This window comes from Thamnophis sirtalis, unplaced genomic scaffold (assembly GCF_051295495.1).
Source record: "Thamnophis sirtalis isolate CommonGarterSnake01/CBP01778 unplaced genomic scaffold, rThaSir2_p1.2 scaffold_8, whole genome shotgun sequence".
NCBI classification, from domain to species: domain Eukaryota; kingdom Metazoa; phylum Chordata; class Lepidosauria; order Squamata; family Natricidae; genus Thamnophis; species Thamnophis sirtalis.
In genome coordinates, this window is record NW_028261388.1 from 50714588 (window position 1) to 50736035 (window position 21448).

Sequence of the window (21448 nt, forward strand, 5' to 3'; positions counted from 1 at the left end):
TCTGCCTCATTTAGCCTTTTCTTACATCAGAAAGACTTTTTCCAAAGTAATGTTCATTTGCATGGAATACAGATATCTATTTAATTGTATTATATGGGCTGATTTAATACTTGAGGAACTCATGTTACATATGTTATTGGAAACACTACAGTTTGCTTTCTTAACAGGAATACAGAGATTAGTATTGCAGTGTGTGTGCGTATGACATAATTTTCTGTGCTGAAGAACAAACCTATTTACTGTACACTCAGTTCGCTTTCAGTGCCTATTTTCAGTCATTGAAATGTAGACTGAAAGCTGAGGGGTTTCTATGTGTAGTTGGTATGTTAAGTTTTAAAAATGATGTGCTAATACTACACACACAGACACATAAATATATGTATGTACTTATATGTTTGTGTGCGCATATATACATACATCTACACAAGCAGTTTGTTGTGTTGGGTCCTTGGGTGGGGCAGAAAGAGAGATGATAGTTCACAGAATAGCCTGTGAACTTTCACCCCTCTATATGGAAACTTGTTTCAGGGCCAAATCTGCCTTGTAGCTGCCTTCTTGCCACGGTCAATGCCAGCCCTACTATTCACAACACTGCAGCCATCGAGGCCTAGGTACGTAAACGTTTAAGGAGTTTTTAAAGAACTATAAAGCAGAAAGCATTTTAGTACAGTTGATATACTCTCACTAATAGTATGATTTTTAAGGATTTCAAAACATTTGTCCTGTGTTACTGTTGAACTGTATGGCTAAGCTTTTTTCTTTTAAAGATGCTTCTATCATGCATGAGGAGTTTTGTGAGGGAATTGGTTTTCAAAGGCCCAGATTGTTTCTGAAAATGTAATTGGTAAAGGAGTATGTTTTACTCAGTAAGTAATATATCTATACAAATAAGTTTTTGCTTGTTTTAATTATACTTTTAATTTGAAACAATCCATTGAAGTTTTGTAGAAGGATATGCATATATTTTGAAATCTGAGTTGAATTGTAATTGAAAAATAAGTTGAAACACTGAAAATATTAGAAAGGTCTACTATTTTTCTAAAAGTGTGTTAAACAAAGGTGTTTTTTTTCCCTTTTTTCCCCGCTTGGATAGGATCAGTTTCTCAGAGCTGCCCCTGTTAGTGGAGGAATGGGAGCCCAACTCATGAGAAAGATGGGATGGAGAGAAGGAGAGGGCTTGGGAAAAAACAAAGAAGGAAACAGGGAGCCAATTTTAGTTGATTTTAAAACGGATCGGAAAGGTGAGTGTCCAGTCTACAATTCTAATATGAACAGTCAACTGCTCTTTGACACAATTATCTTGACTTTTCTAAAACCCATCCAGGAGAATGGCATACAAATTTCCCGGAGTCCTTCGGGATTGGGCGGTATATAAATTTTATAAATAATAAATAATAATAATAAAGATTTGCCTGGGGAGCACACAGAAAAAAAAAATCCTGCCCTCTGTCCCCAGTTCTTACATTGGGGTAGGAGAACTTCATAATCTCTCAGGAAGCATGAACTGGATGGATTGGCTGAACCCAGTTTGAGAGTGCATACATTACAATCCATTAAAAGCTCATGTAGGTTACAGTTAGTGTCCTAAACTGTATTAAGTAGTTTGCTGACAATTACTGAGGTGCCTACAGCATCCTTGGTATGTGAGACCAAAGATTCTTGCCTGCTCGAAGATAGACTGCTACATTTGTGTGTCTGACAAGAAACCTAAGATTTACAGAAATGTAAAATTTTATTTTAGCTATCATTACTATATGTAGAAAAATACTCTCCTAATTTTATGACTTTACAAATGTATACATTTTTCTATGCTTTCTATGTTTACATTTTTATATTTCTAGTAATCTCACAATGTGCTTATGTGGTGTTAGACCATACTCTACGTGCCTAGAGTACAAAAAAATTCTGCTTCAAGCAGAACAATCAGTGTGCCTTGCTTAACCTCCTGGCCCAAATGCTAATGGAATATTCAAGTCACTGATCCATTTGCAGGCCAACAGAATGTGGGTGATTTGGATTCCAAGAGTGTGCTATTCCACAGGGCAGACTCAGGAACAAGGTACAACTCCTAGATCCTGCAGGATAATCCTGTTGAATAGATGGGTCTTGGAGCAATTCTGTTACTTTTAGTGGGGAAAGCAAAGACAATTGGAGATAAGAAATAAGAAATATTTAACTGGCCCTCAACTGTGTAGGATTTATAAGTGATGTATGTTATGATCTCAATAATTTTATTCATAAAGTACAATGACACATTGGTACTTATCTGCGTTGAAACTCATCAAATGTGGTATTCAATGCATGTTGACATGAAAGTTTGCCCCGGTACTCTTTGTTTGGTACTCAACACATAATAGCACTTAGACTTATATACGTTTCACAGTGCTTTACAGCCCCTCTCTAACTGGTTTACAGAGTCAGCATATTTTCCCCAACAATCTGGGTCCTTGTTTTACCAACCTTGGAAGGCTGAGTCAACCTTGAGCCAGTGAGACTAGAACTGCTGGGAGCTGAGTCATCAGAAGTAGCTTGCAGTACATTCTAACCACTGCACCACAATGGCTCTAGAACTTGTTGGCTCCAGAACTTGTTGGCTCCAGAACTTGTTGGCTCCCTTCTGACACACTACATTATTCCTTAGTTGAGACATTTTTTTAGTGCTTATATTTGGTACTCATCCTGCCTCCTGGAACCAATTAATGAGTAGCAAGGTACCAATGTAATTTCATAATTTAGTTAATTTTCAATTTTTTGGTTTTGGTTTGTCATATTTTATTGATTAAAAATCTAAGCTGCCATTGGAATACTAAATATTCAGATAATAAATATCTTTTGAGTATACATATGTAGGTATATATGCACAAATAGTATTTTGAGCATAGAGTTTTGGAAGCAGAAGATACATTAAATATACCAGTTATTTTTTGTTAACATTGTCTGCACTCTGACGTGGTATAGATGTTAACCAGATGAATGAAAGTAGATTCCTGAAAAGGAATCTCTTGAGCTACATAGGTAATATAAGAATGCACTATGTCTGCAATCCGGCCGAGTCTTTGGTCGCTGCCTGGAGTAGTGCGGCAGCTGGAGCATTGGATCGGATTGCGCCTTTGAGGCCTCTCCGCGGCAATGGCTCCAGGAGGGCACCTTGGTTTACCGAGGAACTCCGGGAGATGAAGCGCCAAAAGAGACGCCTAGAGCGAAGTTGGAGGGCTAGTAACTCTGAGTCTGATCGATCACTACTAAGAGCCTTTATTAGGACTTATCTAGTGGCGATATGGGCGGCAAAATGTGCGCATTTTTCACTCTTATTGCGTCCACGGAATCTCGCCCAGCCGCCCTGTTTAGGGTGACCCACTCCCTCCTGAAAGGTGAGGAGGTGGGGGAACCCTTGCAGGGAAGAGCTGAGGAGTTTGTTCAGTTTCTGTCAGATAAAATCACTCAGATTCGGACAGACCTGGACTCCGTTTGGGCAATGCCAGCCGAGATGCCGAGGGCTCGTCTTAATCAGATTTTTTGGGATGAGTTTGAATTTGTCACCCCAGAGGAAGTGGACAAGGCCATGGGACCGATGAGTGCCTCCACCTGTTTATTAGACCCGTGCCCCTCCTGGCTGGTTTCGACCAGCAGAGAGGTGACACGAGGCTGGCTCCAGACGATTATCAATGCATCTTTGCAGGAGGGGTTTTTCCCGCAACCATTAAAGGAAGCAGTGGTGAGACCCCTTCTCAAGAAGCCTTCCCTGGACCCAGCAGTTTTGAAAAACTATTGTCCCGTCTCCAACCTTCCTTTTTTAGGGAAGGTTGTTGAGAAGGTGGTGGCGCTTCGACGGACCTTGAAAGAAATGGATTATCTAGACTCCTGTCAGTCTGGTTTCAGGCCCGGATACAGCACGGAAACTGCTTTGGTCGCCCTGACCGATGGTTTCTGGTGGGCTAGGGATAGAGGACATTCCTCTATCCTGGTGTTGTTGACCTCTCAGCGGCTTTCGATACCATCGACCATGGTATCCTTCTGCGACGCCTGGGGGAGGTGGGAGTGAGAGGCATCATATTACGGTGGTTCTCTTACCTCTCTGACAGGTCGCAGTCGGTGTTGGTCGGGGGCAGAGGTCGACCCCTAGGCCCCTCGAGTGTGGTGTGCCGCAGGGTTCGGTCCTGTCCTCCCTCCTATTTAACATCTACATGAAGCCGCTGGGTGAGATCATGCAACAGCACGGGGTAAAGTATCATCAATATGCTGATGATACTCTACATGGGGCTACCCTTGAAAAGCATTCGGAGACTGCAGTTAGTTCAGAATGCGGCCGCGCGGGTGATAGTGGGTGTGCCGAGGTACACCCACGTTACATCTATCCTCCGTGAGCTGCACTGGCTGCCTATTGGTCTCCGGACTCAATTCAAAGTGTTGGTTATCACCTTTAAAGCCCTACATGGCTTAGGGCCAAGATACCTTCGAGACCGCCTGCTGACACATACCTCCCAGCGACCAGTAAGATCCCATAGATTGGGCCTCCTTCGGGTGCCGTTGACCATACAATGTCGGCTGGCAGGCCCTCGGAGGAGAGCCTTCACGGCTGCTCCGACTCTTTGGAACCAGCTCCCCCCGGAAATCCAGACCATACCCACTCTGATGGCCTTCAGGAAAGCCGTAAAAACTTGGCTGTTCCAGCAGGCCTGGCGCTGTTGACCTCACTATTGAGGTCCGGCCCTGACTAGAATAAATTTATGATGGATGATTGTTGTTTTAAATTGTATTGTTTTTATGTTTTTTATATTCTGTTTGTAAGCCGCCCGGAGTCCTTTGGGATTGGGCGGGATATAAAAGTTTTAAATAAATAAATAAACTATGGATAATTGTTAATGAATTACAAGCTGAATGGAAATTAAAATTACTTGCATATAAGAAAAAATGGTTAAGGCATTGTATTATGGTGATTTGAGTTTATTGGTCAAACTAGTGTGGGTGATGATTGGAGATGGCATTTTTCTTTTTGCAAGTATTAGTGTTTCTCCATTGACACTTGTTGGTTTAAAAGGTATGGTCCTAATATAGAAATGTTACTAAATACCAAGTGCATTAGGAAAGAAATGAGCACACAACAAATTTAATTCTCTCTTTTTTTTAAAAGGCTTAGTTGCTGTGGGAGAGAAAACACAAAAGAGACATGGGCCTTTTAGTACAGGGAAAGATCTTTCAGGTAAGACTTGGGATAACATATCTGTTTTGCATTTGAGGAGAGAAATGGTTTCAACAGTTCTGTTTAGAGTAAAAAAAAATATGTTTGTATAAAAATATAGCAGTTTTCCTTGTGTACATGGAAGATTTTTAAAAAATTTTTTTCTTGTTAAGGCAAACATCCAGTATCAGCTTTGCTGGAAGTCTGTAATAAAAGAAGATGGTCTCCGCCTGTATTTGTACTGGTGAATGATAATCGTCCTGAATATCGCAAACATTTCCTGTTTAAGGTAAATTTTAATTATAACATATATAAAAATGCTTTTGTAATACACGAAAGGCGGAATACAATAAGGGGTTCTTTCACATGTATGTCTACTTTTGTGGTGTTAGAATTTGGTGAGCCCCTTTACAACTTTCTAATTTGAGAGTATGATTTCTTTGATTTGCCATTCACTGGGTGCAGAAAGAAATAATGTGGTCATAATATAGAATAATTGCCCTAAGTTACCTCAGCAACTCAGCAAGAAATAATCCTTAGCTGTTTATCTTCTCTTTCATTTTTCAAACTAGGATAAAGTGAAAAATATATACATAGACACCTGATAGGTAGAATTTTGCCATCTAAATAAAGGTTTTGGTCTAAGGGCTCCTTCCTGATTGAAGAAAACGAAGTCATCGTTCCAGTGAAAACTCTTGGATTTAACCCAACAAAAGCATGCTTATTGCTTCAGAGCTGTTAATTTTTATTTAATTTGTGTGGCCAATCTTTGAGCCTCAAAAATAAAACTGCATTTTCTTTTCTTCCAGAATATGCCATAAATTTGTAGATGACATCTACAGAATAGGGTGGCATTCCTACATTTTTTTAACAATAAAAAAGGGGAAGAACGATATATTCAGCTTTGAAAGTATTATTTTCTTCCTTTCTTTGTTGCTTCATAGGTGATGGTCAATGGAGTTGAACATAAACCTACTTTTGTCAGTCCAAACAAGAAGCATGCTAAAGCCACAGCAGCCACAGTGGCTCTCCAAGCATTGGGACTAGTACCAAAGGAGCTCTTGGCAAACACCACTAACTTCAGGAGTGCCTCACACAACTAAACTATTGTTTTTAACATTTCAAACATTTCTATTCTGTATAACAGGTATTTCGTTCTGCTTTTGTAAATACATCAGCATCTCATTGTAAAAACTGTACAGACACCTTCAGGCTTTTCTTTTGTACCTGCAAATATATTTAATTCATTTAGTTATGCATATTATTGATCTCAGTCATGCCACCATTTCTTAATTACTAAACATCTAATGTGAGTCTGAAAGTATCTGTAATTTGCTTAACGTTTTAGCTTTATCTTCAATATAAAGTAGTTTACAGTTTTGTAGCACAATGCAGTTCCCATAGTTTTGGAAAAGTTCAGTTATGCTTATTTAAAACTATGTAGTCTTTTAAGCCTACAACTATCAGATAATTATTGGACCCAAAAGTTCAATAGTTTTTAATCAAAACAAAATCCAACAACTTTGCTAGATAATGTTATCCATTATTTCTCTATCAGAATGTCATATGAAAATGATTGTATAAGAACAATACATACAAATGCAAAGGGAACGTAAATCAGAACTCATGAGAATTGCAACATGAAATGTCTGCATGTTTTCGTAAAAGCAGGAAATTGTAATTAATTTCATATACAATACCTGGTGTTGATTATACACATTTGTAGTAAGCAAATAATTCAGCGATAATTGGATGAGGATGTATGATGCTATTGTTGTTGTATTCCGCTTGGTCAAATAAAGCTGTATAACTTCATTTTATTCACCAGCCACTTAAACAGAATATTATAACGTACATTTTGATCACTGAAACAAAAGTCATTAGTAGTGATTTGAAATTGTTATAATATGAAATACAAAAACTAATTTAGGCTATATAATTTAATAGGTTTTTTAAAACCTAAAGAATCATATTATTGATGTATTTGGATTGGGAATATTTCCAAGGACAGAGCAAGTTGGAACTATTTTCTAGTTGACCTTTAATTAAAGGTTGATATTATATGGCAGAAGGTGAAATCATGTCTATATTTATCACCATATGTCAATCAGCCAAAGATTAGTTTCCCACTATTTAATCTCAAAATGAGATTTAAATGCTACATCCCCCAAGTAATTCTGAATCAGTACACAACCATTAGCTATTAATAGAATCATTGTGTAGTTTTTTTCTAGTTGAGAACCTGGATTCCTTCATAGGGAGTGAGTCTGACCATGAACATACATAAAATAAATGATCCAGTTCAGTCTACCTCTGAACTGCAAATATTAGGAATACTTTCAGTCCGTATTCATAACATGCCTTGCTTATTTGGACATTCATCCTAGTTTACAGAAAAAAATCTGTTTTGTTCACAGCTCATTCAAGATACTGCAAGAATATGTAACAACTAAAAATGTATTTTTAAAAGCCTTTCCATCCAAAAGATTTTTGGCAGTACTGCCTAAAATATGAAATTATCATTTTTACTATGTTTCATTTTTGAAATAATGCTGCAAGCTGTGGTGCCTTTCTAGTCCATTTAATAGTAGCCATTTACTGAAGGGTAATCTGGTTAAAACTATTAGTATAACGCAGTATAGATGCTCTGAAGAAGGCCTCAGCATTTGTATTAAGAAGTGTGACATATATAATAAAGGAAAAAGCCATGGACAGTAGAAGGGAGTATTGCAACATTTTTTCCTCACCCAGCTGTCTTCGTTAGATCCACACAATTACATCAAATTCTTAAAATTTAATTTAAAATGTATACTTCAGATGTTACAAGTTTAAGAAAAACAACAAAGCGGTTACATAAGGACTATATACAAAAGTCTATTAATGAATAAAATTGATCATTGTGCACAAGGAAGTGTTCTTGATAGGCCATTTTAAATTATCATCTAGTTGCTTAGGTTTTCCATGTGTAGAGATAATCACTCATGTCTAGGAGCCGTATTGAAGATTTTCCTAGTGTTGAATTATGAGTAAGTTGACTTAAAGTGTTAGGATGCAATCCACAATTGGAAAGTTCTTTGATACAAGATTCCTGTGAAAAATGGAATAAACAAAACAACAATGAAATAAACAAAAAAGACAGTCTGTTCAAAAGTCAGATATTAGAAAAGTTTATACTGTAGTACAATGAAAAATAAGGCAATCCCCAAGCTGTGGCTTTATATTGAAAATATACAAATCAATGGGGAAAATATCAATTCTTCTAATAATATATTCGTCCAAATGAAGTATTTCCTTTTATTCACAACCAGCTATATTGTCGGTTTGGTGTACTGACAGTATAGTTTTTCCTCTGCCTGTCCTGCAGTGAATAAATTGAATTGTAGCTCTTCTAACTACATGAGGGAAACTTATTAACATGTTATTTACTAGTTGTATTTTTGGGCAACTCATAAGTGTGTCATCCCACCCCCCCCACCCCCGGGATAAATGCATTTATTAGTTTACCTTCATATGCTGCTTGTCACTGATACCTGTGTTAAACACAGCTGTTGGTTCATGAGTATAACATGTAGCTGAGAAAGTTCCATTTTGAGCAGATTTCAGTAACATGGACAAAGAATGGAGACAATGGGGCATAATAGGGCCCACAATCTCCAAACTAAATTGATCTTTATAATGTGAATGGACTTGTGTTCTCACATTTATACTTCGGGCCTAGGAAAGAGGAAGAAAAAATGCTTAATTGCAATTCATACATGCTCCTAATACCAAAGGAGAGTTACCCTGGGCAATTGATATTTGAGATTTATTGTTAAAAAGCTCTGTGCTCAGAGATGGTTGACTAAGCCAGGCAAGGTTACTAGCTACACCAAAATTAGCAGCGGTCTAAATCTGAGCATACCAATTAATGTGGATGAGCAATAGTAGGAAACAAAGTATAAGCCAAGTCACCAAGCAACTACAGTCCAGTCCCTCTTCAAGAAATGGGTGGTTCAAAAATGTGAAAAATAAATACATTTACATTTCAGGTCTACATCTTCCAATTGGTGCTAGAAAACATAGTTCCTTTTAAATTCTAAAAACCCTGCAATTTTATATAAATTGTAGGTGTTTGAATAAACACAGATAATTTCAGTAACTGTTTGAAACAAATTGCCAAGTGAGTAGAGGACAACTTTCTAAAATAATGGTGATTCTTGCTTAATGATGGTAATTGGGGCTGGCAACTCAGTTGCTGGTCATAAAGCGAAAAAAATCACGACCGCTGAGTTATGATGGCAGTTTCAGCAATTCCAATTGCCATCATTAAACAAGCATGTTACAGGCTCAGCTGTCTGCCCAAATTCCTCAGAAAAGAAAACCCCTTTTTGGAGCAAACCTCATCAACTGCCAGGGAAGCTAAGAGAGGGAGAACAAAACGGCTGCCCCCATGCATCCTGTGGCCAGAGTAGTGGGGAGGAAGGGTTGGGGCATGAATCCCAATCCAGATGGGCCCAAGGGCAGGGCAGGAGGCTGCCTGCCAGTTCTTCCTAAGCCCAATTGCATAGATGGCTAGCAAGTGTCTGGCAGCTCTGTGCAATACTTTCCAGACTGACCCGACACTGAAACACTTGTGCACTTGTTAGAACTATTCCAAGCCACTTTCCCACAGCAACAAGCTTAATTTCAGGCAGGGTCTTGGGATGGCAGCATGTAAGGAAGCAAGAGTGATGAGGCAGGATGGTGATGCCCCTACCCTCACGGATCTCCCTCTACTACCTTTTAATCCTCTGCTGCTTCGTTTGGACCATCAGCAGTTTGACAATGAAAAAGAAGGGCAACTGGAAAAAGAAGGACAGCCTGGACATTTCCAAAGGCTTGCAGCTTCCTGCCAGCTTTCCTATAGATTTTGTGGTAAGCCGGCAGGCAAAGTTGCTTGTGACAATCATGTGACTGCAGGGCACTGCCATATTGTGAAGGCTGATCGCCAAACACCCAAATTGTAACCATAGGACCGTAGTGGTGCTGCAAGGGCTACAACTTTGAAGACTGCTTGTAAATTCAACTTGTTCAGCAATGTTGTAACTTCAAACAGTTGCTGAACGAATGATTGTTAAGGAAGGAGCCCCTGTATAAATTACTTTCTTATCTTGAATTAAGAACTGGAAAAGAGACAGTCTTGTAGCTGAATAGAGCAAAATGTGTATCAGGAGCAATGTTATTCTATTATTATAATGTATGCTTTCTAAGAGTTATGTTTAATTATTTGGATCCTGCATTTTCCTATGCCAGGGCTTTCAGAGAGGGCATTTTACAAAACAGTTTGGAGAAAACCAGTATTTGGCTACTCTTCTGTTTAGTCCCTTCTGCTCCCTCTTACATAATTCTGAAAGGTCTCTCAGCTAATCTAAGCAGATTTTCAGATAGTGAATGGGATAGCAGAGAAAGAGTTATTAATTGGTGAGAATCAGCTTTATCCCTTATTTTTGCCAGAATAAATGTTCATCCAGAAGCTTCTGGTAAGTGATAGATACATCACTCACCTATCCTAACTTAACTTCCTTCTCCAAAATTGGACAGTGTATACTTTATCACAGTATTTAGAATAGATTATAGTGTACAACATATAATAAGATCTCATTATAATTTATTACCTTGAGTGTCTGCATTGTTGCGCCTCTAAAAACAACTGGGGACAGCAATGTTGGAGGGATGCCAGCTTGAGGTCCTGCAGAAGCCACTAAACTTTTACAATTTATCAAGAAGTTCAACAAAGTGAATGTATTTGTCCCTTTTACTAACACTGCAGATTCAGGCCTGTGATCCAATTTTATCTCATTTTTTTCTTTGCAGCTACATAGACAGTTAAGGAAGATGCATGCATACATAGTAATTGTAGATTAATATGAACTTATCTGTTGGGAAAGATTATAATAAGCCAAATAAATGTTATTTAAATATGCTTTTATTATCTTTGCAAACCTGGAAAAGTGTAAGGAGGCTTGCAAGGATAATAAAACCAAAGCTTACTATTATATAGGAGAATTCCAAATATTTCTGCAAACTAAAAGTGAAGATTTTCATAGAAATAGTTGCAATATTTAAATATACTATTTAACATATATAGTTCAAAGCTTTCCAGAAAAAAATATTTTACTATTGGAAAACTAACATGTCATGAATTCCCAGAAATTGAGAAAATCAAGAAAGAAAAAATGGGACAACTATGACACAGAATCTCAGGTTCTAAGGGAAAAGGTGGAAGAAGGAAATTTCTAAATAAACAAACACCCAGATACTAGCCACAACTGAAAAATGATCACTGCCATTTTGACTACCTGAGCAACAGCTATTACAATATTTCTATATACAGATCCTAATATTACCTAGACTGCATATAATACAATGCAAATTCAACTATTGATTAAAGGAAAATGTTTTAACTCTTAAAAGGATACAATTTGGTAGAAATTGTGTCTGGTTTTTTAATTTTGTCTTCAATTCCCATTTCCACCAGCCATAAAATTCCATCATCATCGTCGTCATCACTGCCATCACCACCACTCATTTCCAATTCTCTGAGTAGCAAAACATAGAAGAACTATCAATCTCTGAAAAAGAGTTAATAGTTCTAAGAAATGCACCTTAAGCCACTGTAAGCACTAGATTACATACTTTTCAATTTCACTGCCCATTATTTCAGTATCTTTTTCAACTTCTGTTTCTAAAGAAGAAGCTGCAGCATTGAATTTTTTTTGTCTAATTCCTTGAAATGGTAAATCAAATTCAATACCTATAAAAAGAAAAAAGAATGATTTATGTCTTGGTTATGGACATGATTTTTTACATTGTTCATAACTTTTCTTTACCTTCATTTTTCATGGCTTCCCTTAATCCTCTAGTTGTGGGAGAAATTAATGCTGTGATCATATCACTTCCAGCTAGTCCTGCTGCACGGAACAGTACAGTGAATTGATAAGTGCAAACATAGAAATAGGGACATAACTTGGCTCTCAACAAGTTATAAAGAGAGGTAAAACTGAGAGACCTGCAAATTAAACAAACAAACAGAATGATCAACTTCCTGCTATAGGACAAGGAAACAACGTAAACCAGTTGTTTTAAGATGACACATGGATGTATTTCTGAGCAATAATGCAAATCTGACTATTATTTCACCTGAATTCAAAATTCCGGTGTTATTCTTCCTTTATTTCATTCAAATAATCAGTTTTTATCTAGTTTTCAGGCTACTTTGTATGTTATTCTGGGTTCTTTTCAGTTATATAGTACATTTAAAAAAAATCAAAAAACCTACGTACAGTTCTTCTTTTACATCATTCAAATAAGTTAGAAAAAAATAAGAAGTGATTCACTGGCTCATTTTGTCTTTTATTTTCTACATAGCCTATTTATTGTTTTCCTCTTTCTTCATCCAACTTCACTATTGTAAAAATAGGGAAAAATGAAATCCTATAAGTGGTAATCCACACAATAATGTGATAATTATTTGCATACATTAAAACAGTTTATTCTCATCATGGGAAAATTAAGTAGCTGTCTCATAGGCATTTGGAAAGTAACTTAATTAACTTAAATTATTCTTTGTCAATAAAGAAAGGCCTAATTTAATCTAATGGCTATGTATAGAGAAATTGATTATGGCACAGTGGTTAGACTGCAGTATTGCAGGCTAATTCTGCTGACTGCCGACTTGCCAGAGGTTCTGTAACCTGCTTAGAGAGAATTGTAAAGGAAAGTTCCCCAACATTTCCAGGTTGGCGGCCTGGAGCGGAGGAAGGGAGAAAGAGGGATGTTTTTATGGAAGGGGCAACAGCAGTGTCTGAACCCAAACAGATTTTGGTTAGGAGAAAGATTTCTATGCTTAGCTTTTTATATTTCCAAGAACTTCAACTTACCATTCATTCATGAACATTTGTTGGAGTTCTTCATTAAAGGCACAAGGATGATTTTTTCCAACCATTTTTCTGTCAGCGCCAATTCGAGGAAAAAGTGGTAGCCATGGGAAGAATGGGTGAAGCCAATATACTAGATTTTGTTGGAAAGCACATCGAAGTTCTGTGGAAAGTTTTGGCTCCTAAATATCAAAATATTATTTTTTAAAGGCTACTTTTAAGTTATTTACAGAATAAATAGGAAAATTGGAAAAGGATTTTTTAGAAAAGTTAATGTAATAAAACAGAATAGATATTTTCCCACTTTTTCAAGGGATCAAAAAGCAATTCCTATTCCTAGTATTCTGTTTTAAGTCCATAAATGTTTATAATGTATAAAACAAACTTAAAATATTTAATATTTTTGCACCATGCCATAATCTGCAACCAATTCTACCTTAGTTTCAATTAATTTATACATAATATAATTTATTTAAATAGCTTGCTTGTATTTAAATACCAATTATCCTGATAAAGGGACATAATAAAATAATTTGGAAATTTTGCCATGTTTCTTGTAAATCTACAGCTGGTCCAACATGAAGTAGAATATGCCATTCTTAAAGTTTAGCCTTTCTGTAGTTTTTATTTATGATGATTCAGAGCATTTTTTATAAGTAGATTTTATATCAAGGACAAAATATCTTACAGTGTACCAAAACATATTGGGAGAAGTTAACAATAGCTATTTTCTGAAAGAAAATATGAAGGCAACAATTATTCATACCTGTAGTATGTGAAAGTATTTGTGTGCCTTTTAAGACATAGCAATATTATATTAGTAAAACTAACTTTAGATAACAATTTATTTAATATGTAGAAACTACTAATTTATTGTAACCACAATAATCATAAATCAATAAAAAGGTGACAAAGCAATATAGATTTAATTAAAAGTAACTGAAGAAATGGAACCTTAGCTGGTTTTTAAAAAAAGTATGTGTGCTGATGCCAACTGCAATTAAATAAAGAGTAAATATTTCCAAAATGTTATTTTAATATGAAATATGTATATATAATATATAACCTGATTGGTGACTTTGGGTCATTTACTCTTTCTCAGTTCAATTCTCCTCAAAGGGTTTCTATTTTGGAGAACAAATGATGGGGAGGTGCTATATTAGGTATGTTTGCCACCTTAAGTTACTTATTAAGCAATAAAGGTAGGAAAATGAATAAATAAATGCTGGGCTTGCACATAAGGAAAAAGAAGGGTCTACACTATTGTAGATTTTATATGGTTAAAAAATAATTTTGCATTTCATTTGGCAGCAAGCTATCACTTAGTACAGTTTTTTTCCACACAGTAATCCACCCAAATTAAGTTTTCCATGAAGATGCAGCATTCTACATGGGCTGCATCGTCTGAGTTACCTACATGTTATAGATGATGAATGTGAAGTTAACAGTATGTCAATTGCTATAAGAAATCTCTACTGTCCCAAAAATGCACAGTGGGGAAACTCCTTATCACAGAATCAATTTCTGAGACCATTAAAAAATGGCTTCTGGAGCAGTACTATATTGTGTACTTAAGTTTTCAGAGGGTATGCAACTTCACACAAAATAGGTAATGTCTCTAGATCCCAGGCAAACATAATGCAGTATCTTGTCAGGATTCATTTCATGTCCAAATACTCAAGAAACTACATTGTCTTTTATGACTCAGATGATACAGAGAAATAGATCTGGCTGTCAACAAGTTACTGATGACATGTTGGCTCCTAATCAATATGCTAATAACTACATGTACTGTAGATGTTAAAAAGAACCAAAGATAGGTTGGAGTCTTGATGAATTCTATAACTTAATTGCCACAGAGCTGAGTATTAGTCATTTTGAGAATTGTTGAGCAGGCAAGAGCAGTGTTGTCTGAACCAACAAAGAATACAACACTATTGAGAAATTAGGAGAATCAACCCTTTCCCAAAACAGTTTATCATGGCAACTAAGATTTACTTAATCCCATACCCTGCCTAACCTATCCAAATTAAAATAGTTCCCAATGCTTATTTCCCCCCCCCAAGAATGTATAAATCTGCCTGCTATTAGCATGATTTGAATCCTCCATAAGCAACTTATATTAATAACTGACTATATATATATAAATATATATATATATATATTTAGTGATTCCAGGAACTGGTACAATTCGTTGAAACATAGGTATATTTCTCCATGATGTAACATCCTGAATATCATTGATAACTTGTTCTGACCCCCCTTCTCCGTCCAGGAATGAAAGCCAAAAGTCACGTAACTAAAAAGGTTTCTTTTAATCAGTCTAAGCTCTTGTTGGCTGCAAGCCCAAATAAACAAAGATAATAGCTCCAGCAGAAAGTCCTATAACTCACACCCCAATGCAAACCTGGCTTCTCTTATCCAAGTTGGCTTCTCTCAATTTGTGAACGCGAACAAAAACAATCACTAGAACAGGAAAGGAACATTGACTTCTGCAACCAGGGCGTGGCACCAGCAGTCTCTTTATACTCAGGAGAGGATCCCAATGAGCAACAGCTGCTCACAATCATCTCCTGTAAGTACTCAGTTGTTCCTTCCGTCAAGTAAACCTTCAACGGGGTGCATCCTGCAACAACTCCCAAGTGTTTCCCTGAACACTCCCTCTGATCCAATGCTCTGCCGCCACCTGGTGGCCAATGGCTCCCGCTGGGCCACAACACTAACTCATCATTAAGGACACTTAAGACATCTCCCTCAGACTCACAGAATATTGAGAAATGCGTTCATAAGCATTAAACAGTACAGTTGAGAGATTTTATTATCTTGTTCACCAGATAGCTCTAAACGTTGAGAAACAGGCAGTAGAGGTGAATTAGAAAGATATGACTGGCCATTCAGATTTTAAAGTGTTTAAAGTACTAAATATAACAATTCAAAATAAGTAAACCACTTGCAATTTGAATTAACTTTTATATCGATTACAGGTTCCAATTCATTAATCCAACATTAAATAGCATAACCTACCTGGATACTTTGGGGTAAATTTATTAATGTTGCCCTACAATGCTGGATATATCCTTGGGATTCTTCTTGAGCTTTTAAGTGATCTGCCCATGCAAATGACTGAGAAGAAGTAACCAGCAGACGAGTTTTAATACTCCAGTCTGCAGGAAATTCAAAACTTGGTGAAGAAAGAACTTCAGTATCGGAAATGGCCAAAGAAGAGTCCTTAAAAAATTATAAATAAGCAATGAAGTCAATAAAATGCCATCAGTTAGGTGTACAAAGAAGCTTGTCCTACTTTTGCAAACATTAAGCATTATCATTTTAGTTCTGAATTTAGATTAGGCATGGCATTGATCTATAAATCTAGATCTAACTGCATAAGAAAAAGTTTCTGAAGTTCATAAAAGAAACACACTTCAGTGCTGTGGTAGGTGTGGTGAGTGTACAGTACTCCTTTAAAGAAAAATGGACCTCTGAGGAGTCCTTAGTGCTCTCTGAGCTTAGTTATTAAGATATCTTTTAAAAGATATAATTAAAGTTGCAAAGTAACAAAGAAAGTAAGTTTTGTGTCTGATTATAAGAAAGCATGCATGGTTGCAAGGGGTCTCTTTATATCAGTGGTTCTCAACCTGTGGGTCGGGACCCCTTTGGGGGTCGAACGACCCTTTCACGGGGTTGCCTAAGACCATCGGAAAACACATATTTTCAAAAAAATACGGAAAACAAAAAATTTTATGGTTGGGGGTCACCACAACATGAGGAACCGTATTAAATTGTCCCGGTATTAGGAGGGTTGAGAACCACTGGTTTATGTGAAGGGTGACTGGGTACAGTCTGTATGCAGAGCAGCACACAGGGGATATACAAGTACCAAGAGTAAACCCTGCACTATCAAATTATAAGCGTCTTTGTATTTCGAAAGTCTGAAATTAAAATGATACTTACTTTGATCAACGTTTCAGCAGTTGCTATTTCAGAAAGCTCATCCTTCAATGTGCACCCATCCTTGTCATGACTTTTTAAAGACTACAAGAAAAAGAATGAATAAAACCTTATATTGCAGTTTGTAATCTAATACTATTGTCTGTATTAAATTTCATAAGAACATAAAGTTTCACATTCCTGCCCTGCAGCAAAAATGTACAAGATACGGAGACAGATGGTCACTATAGTGACAATGGCAAAGACATCTGCATGGGAGAAGGCAATGATAAACCATCCTTGGATTTTTACCAAGAAAACGAATAGAAAATAACATGATTGATGATATAGTGCCAGATGATGGATCCCTTGGATCGGATGGTACTCAACATTCTACTGAGAAAGTTGAGGATTTTTCAGAGTATTGATGGTGTTTAAGATATCCCACAGGCTTAATCTAGCCACATCTAGTTGCTGATGTTGCCATATAGGAAAAGAAAATCTGAAGGTGCAAAGAATGGTGGGAACATGGAACATAAGAAACAGGAACATGGGAAAGTTCAGCAATTTGAAAAATTAAATGAATATAACTCATCATCCTAGGCATCAAAAAATCAAGATGGATTGGGATTGGACATTTTCAGTAAGAAGATCAGATTTATTAGTCAGGACATAAAAAACAAAGAATAGCACTGCTTTTATAGTTAAGGAGGGGACAACAGGAACAGCACTTCATTGCAATGCAATCAATTACTGAATATCTGTTAGACTTCATAAACAATTCTTTAAGGTGATGATCATTCACGTTTATGATTCAACCAACAATCCAGAAGAGGAAGTGGATGAATTTTATGATCAGGTTTGATTTGAAATAATCAGAACATGCAAGCAAAATGTGCTCCTTGTGATTGGAATATCTAAACTGGAAATACTAAAGAAGAAAATGTAGTTGTATTGGCTTTGGAATCCAGAATGAGGCAGGAGATTGACTTATCATTTTCTGCCACTCTAGTGAATTCTTCATAGAAATTCTATCCTCAAACAACTAAATCAACCCCCTATACATGGACATCACTAGATGGAATATGTAAAAATCACATTGATTATATTATTGCTAAAAGGAAGTGGAGGAGCTCAATTATAACATCAAAAAATTGGAGAGGTGCTGATTGTGGAACAAATCATGAACTTGTCATATGCAAGTTCAAATTAACGAAGAAAAAAAGAAAGGCAGACAGTTTTCACAATATTAACTTGAACATATTGTGTACATCCATCATTTTCATGGACAATATCAGGAAACTGAAGTTCTGAACCTGATCGATAGCAAACTTCAGATGAAGTGTGTAATGAAATTAAAGAAGTCATTAAAGATGAATGTGAAAAGAGATTTGACAAAAATAAAGAGAATAAAACAAACTGGATGTCAGAACAAACCGTGGAAATTGCTACAAAAAGAAGCCAAACTCACGAAAAACAAAAATCTCAGAAAGGAATTTAACAAGGAGTTTTGGAGAGCTATTAGAAGAGACAATGAGCAGCATTATAATATCTGTACAGGGACTGACACTGAAGAGGAAAGCAGATATGGAAAAATAAGGAAATGTGGGATCCTTGATGCTCTCTGAGTTTGTTTGTTTTCTTGCAGATGTTTCAATATCCTAAATAGGTAACATCATCAGTGCTAGTAAGGAGTGCTATTTGCTGTCAGTATATATTTTGGTGATTTGCTTGTCTGTGTGGGCAGGGGTGGTCTTAAGAAATTCTTTGGTTGGGATGTTTACTGATGGCTCTTTGGCTGTTTCTTGATTGGGGTATTGCTTACTTGATTGTTGGTCTGAAGCTGACCTTGGAGTTAATCTATGCTGCTCTGAGTGCTGATTACTGATGGAGAAGTGCTGGAGTCTTTTTCTCTTTTGGGCTGGATGATTGTCTCTTTTGCATAGTCTATAAGTGTTGTTAATGTCTATGTGTCTATTGATGGCTGATTTGTTTTTCAAAAGGAGTTTCAATCTTGAATTGGTAGGCTAAAAGACGTCAATGGATAGATAGTAATCAATTCAAAGGAAAGCAAACTAAATAGGAAATGTATATTAAAACATTGGACAGTAGAACTATCAGCATTCAAGGTATCTTAGAAGATATTTCCTACTTATAATAATCTCTAGCACTAGAAGATAAAGTTAGATAAACACTCCATTCATTATCACGCCAGAAGGCTACAAGAACTGATAGAATACCTACTGAAATAGATAGGCAAGCAATTGAAGATGATTCAGTCAAGATTCTAATCAAGCTTTGACAGTAAACCTGGAGAATAACACAATGGTCAGCAGATTGGAAGACTTGCTCCAGCTTGGGAAAGAAGTGGAGTACGGCTTTCCCATTATGTATTCAATCTATATGCTGAATATATATTAAATAAGGATGGATTGGAAGATGAGTATGGTTTTAAAGTTGGAGGAAAAAATATCAATAACCTGTGCTATGCTATTGACACTACAGGTAGTCCTTGCCCATGCATTTATTTAGTACATTTGTTCAAAGTTACAACTTGGTGTACTTGGTTGGCACTTGGTGACCAACTCAAAATGAAAACATTGCAGTGTCCCTTGATCATATGACCACCATTTGTGACCTTCTCTGCCAGCTTCCTACAATGGGAAAGCTGGCAAGAGATCTCAAATGGGAATTACATGGTTGTGGGACATTTTGATCACACAGGATTTGCTTAATGATGGCAACAGGAACTGCCATCATAAGTTGCCACAATCATGTGAGTTTGTGGTTCCAATTATCATCAGTGGGGATTCCTTGTACTATAATAAATTAAAATGCAAAGGATGTGGAAGCTCTAATAAAATAGAATAATAAAAGTGAATAAAAGTAATAAAAGTTAAAGAGCAAAATGAAAAAAATGGTACTAATATTAAATACAATGAAGATCAAACTAATGACAACAGATAGAACACCCAGCCTTAAAATTAACAATAGAGATGTCAAAAAGATAGATAGCTTGTGTCTTTTAGGATCAACCAACAACAGTAAAGGAACAAGGAAGGGATCTTGGAGGTCTTTTAGTCCAATCCCTTGCTTAGGCAGGAAACCCTATACCATTTCAGACAAGTTGACCAATCTCTTCTTAAAAACTTCCAGTGTTGGAGCACCCACAACTTCCTGAGGCAAGCAAAAGGTATATAATTGAAACTACTTTCCACTATTAATGTATACATTCTGGAGTACTGTGAAGTGACACAAGAGGCAATAGATGACTATTTGTGTTAAATGGCCTGAAATAGAAACTCTGTGATTTATTTCAGGCCCCAAAAATTTTAATAAATGTTTTTCATCATCAGGCTTCTCTAAACATCATCTTTTGATTTCTCTAAAAATCAACAGTTGTTACAAGTTATTTTCAACTACTCTACCAATTGGACTTTTGTCCAATCTCTTTTTAAAAACTTCCAGTGTTGGAACATTCACAACTTCTGGAGGTAAGTTGTTCCACTGATTAATTGTTCTGTCATTTTCCTTCAAATTTAAAACTCATTTCAAGACGCACACCCTCTTATACCCATTTAATCTCAAAGTCCCATTTCTACCCCTTAGGCACAACAACGCGCTTGAATGATATGCAATTAGGCCTAACGCACATCGAAGGGTTGCAAACAGTGACGGCAGAGCCCAATTTACCTGCTTCTCGGTTCTGCTGAATACGTCATTCTTCGCCATTATCCACTCCACTTCTGCAAGTCTCTGGGCAGATGATTGAACCAGGCTGGGTTCCGGCAGAAGGCGAGGCGTGTTTCCCACGTTCGTGAAGGGGTTGCGCCGCCGACCCCCCGGACCGAGCCGAGGGGGAACAGGCGAGTCCTTGAGGGTTGCCACGGACGAAACCTCTCCGGGAAGCGCGACCATTTCGCTTCTCCGAGACCTCTTCCTCTTCAAGCGCAATATCTCCGGCGGCTTCTTGAAGCCGGGAGAATAATCGGGAACCACGGAACACATGTCGCTCGGTCGGTGGAGGTGGCTGGAAGGAGCCGAACAGACCAAAAATTCCGCGCTTAACTTGAAAGCCCCGCCTAGCAGCTGGGCGTCTTTTCTTTTACCCGCGGAAAAGGCAACCAATCCAAACTGAGCTCTTTCACGAGGACCGCCGCCCTTTTCCCCACGCACGCCCAGAGCAGCTTTTTCCCGCTATTAAAGCTCAAGATAGGCAAACAGAGCTCAGCTCGCAAGGGGAGAAGAGAATAACTGGAGACTTAACTGGTTCCTTTTTGCTTTTGAAAATTTGATTTTCATTACGAGATCCACTATTAAACACCCGGGACAAAAGACGAAGACTTTAGAATTGTAAATCTAAATCCATTTCAGCTCTCTACCAGGTATTAGTATTAGAATTGGATGTCCCTTGTCGATCTAGTAGAAATACATCTTTATCACCTAT

At 37.1% G+C, this 21448-nt stretch overlaps 2 protein-coding genes across 3 annotated transcripts in view; one reads left to right on the forward strand and one right to left on the reverse strand.

The window, feature by feature from the left end:
• The window catches only part of SON (SON DNA and RNA binding protein), a 36018-nt gene extending 29024 nt beyond the window's left edge, over positions 1–6994 (forward strand). Inside the window, exons 9-12 of one of the 2 annotated variants that reach the window (XM_014072997.2) lie at positions 1094–1241; positions 5132–5200; positions 5353–5468; positions 6124–6994. In XM_014072997.2, the coding sequence (XP_013928472.2) occupies positions 1094–1241; positions 5132–5200; positions 5353–5468; positions 6124–6282 (492 nt within the window). In that variant the 3' untranslated portion in view covers positions 6283–6994. Of the gene's footprint in view, positions 1–528; positions 612–1093; positions 1242–5131; positions 5201–5352; positions 5469–6123 lie in introns of those variants that run through there. The other variant, XM_087721617.1, reaches the window with a different exon arrangement.
• Positions 6995–8030: 1036 nt separating this feature from the next.
• On the reverse strand, positions 8031–21091 carry DONSON (DNA replication fork stabilization factor DONSON). Its single transcript, XM_014072998.2, has 10 exons — positions 20695–21091; positions 17026–17106; positions 16099–16302; positions 13078–13256; positions 12028–12206; positions 11834–11951; positions 11617–11736; positions 10813–11011; positions 8684–8893; positions 8031–8267 (listed from the first exon to the last, which is right to left on the reverse strand). The coding sequence occupies exons 1-10, from the start codon at positions 21007–21009 to the stop codon at positions 8130–8132; spliced, it is 1743 nt and encodes a 580-aa protein (XP_013928473.2). The 5' UTR covers positions 21010–21091; the 3' UTR covers positions 8031–8129.
• Between the last annotated feature and the right edge of the window lie 357 nt (positions 21092–21448).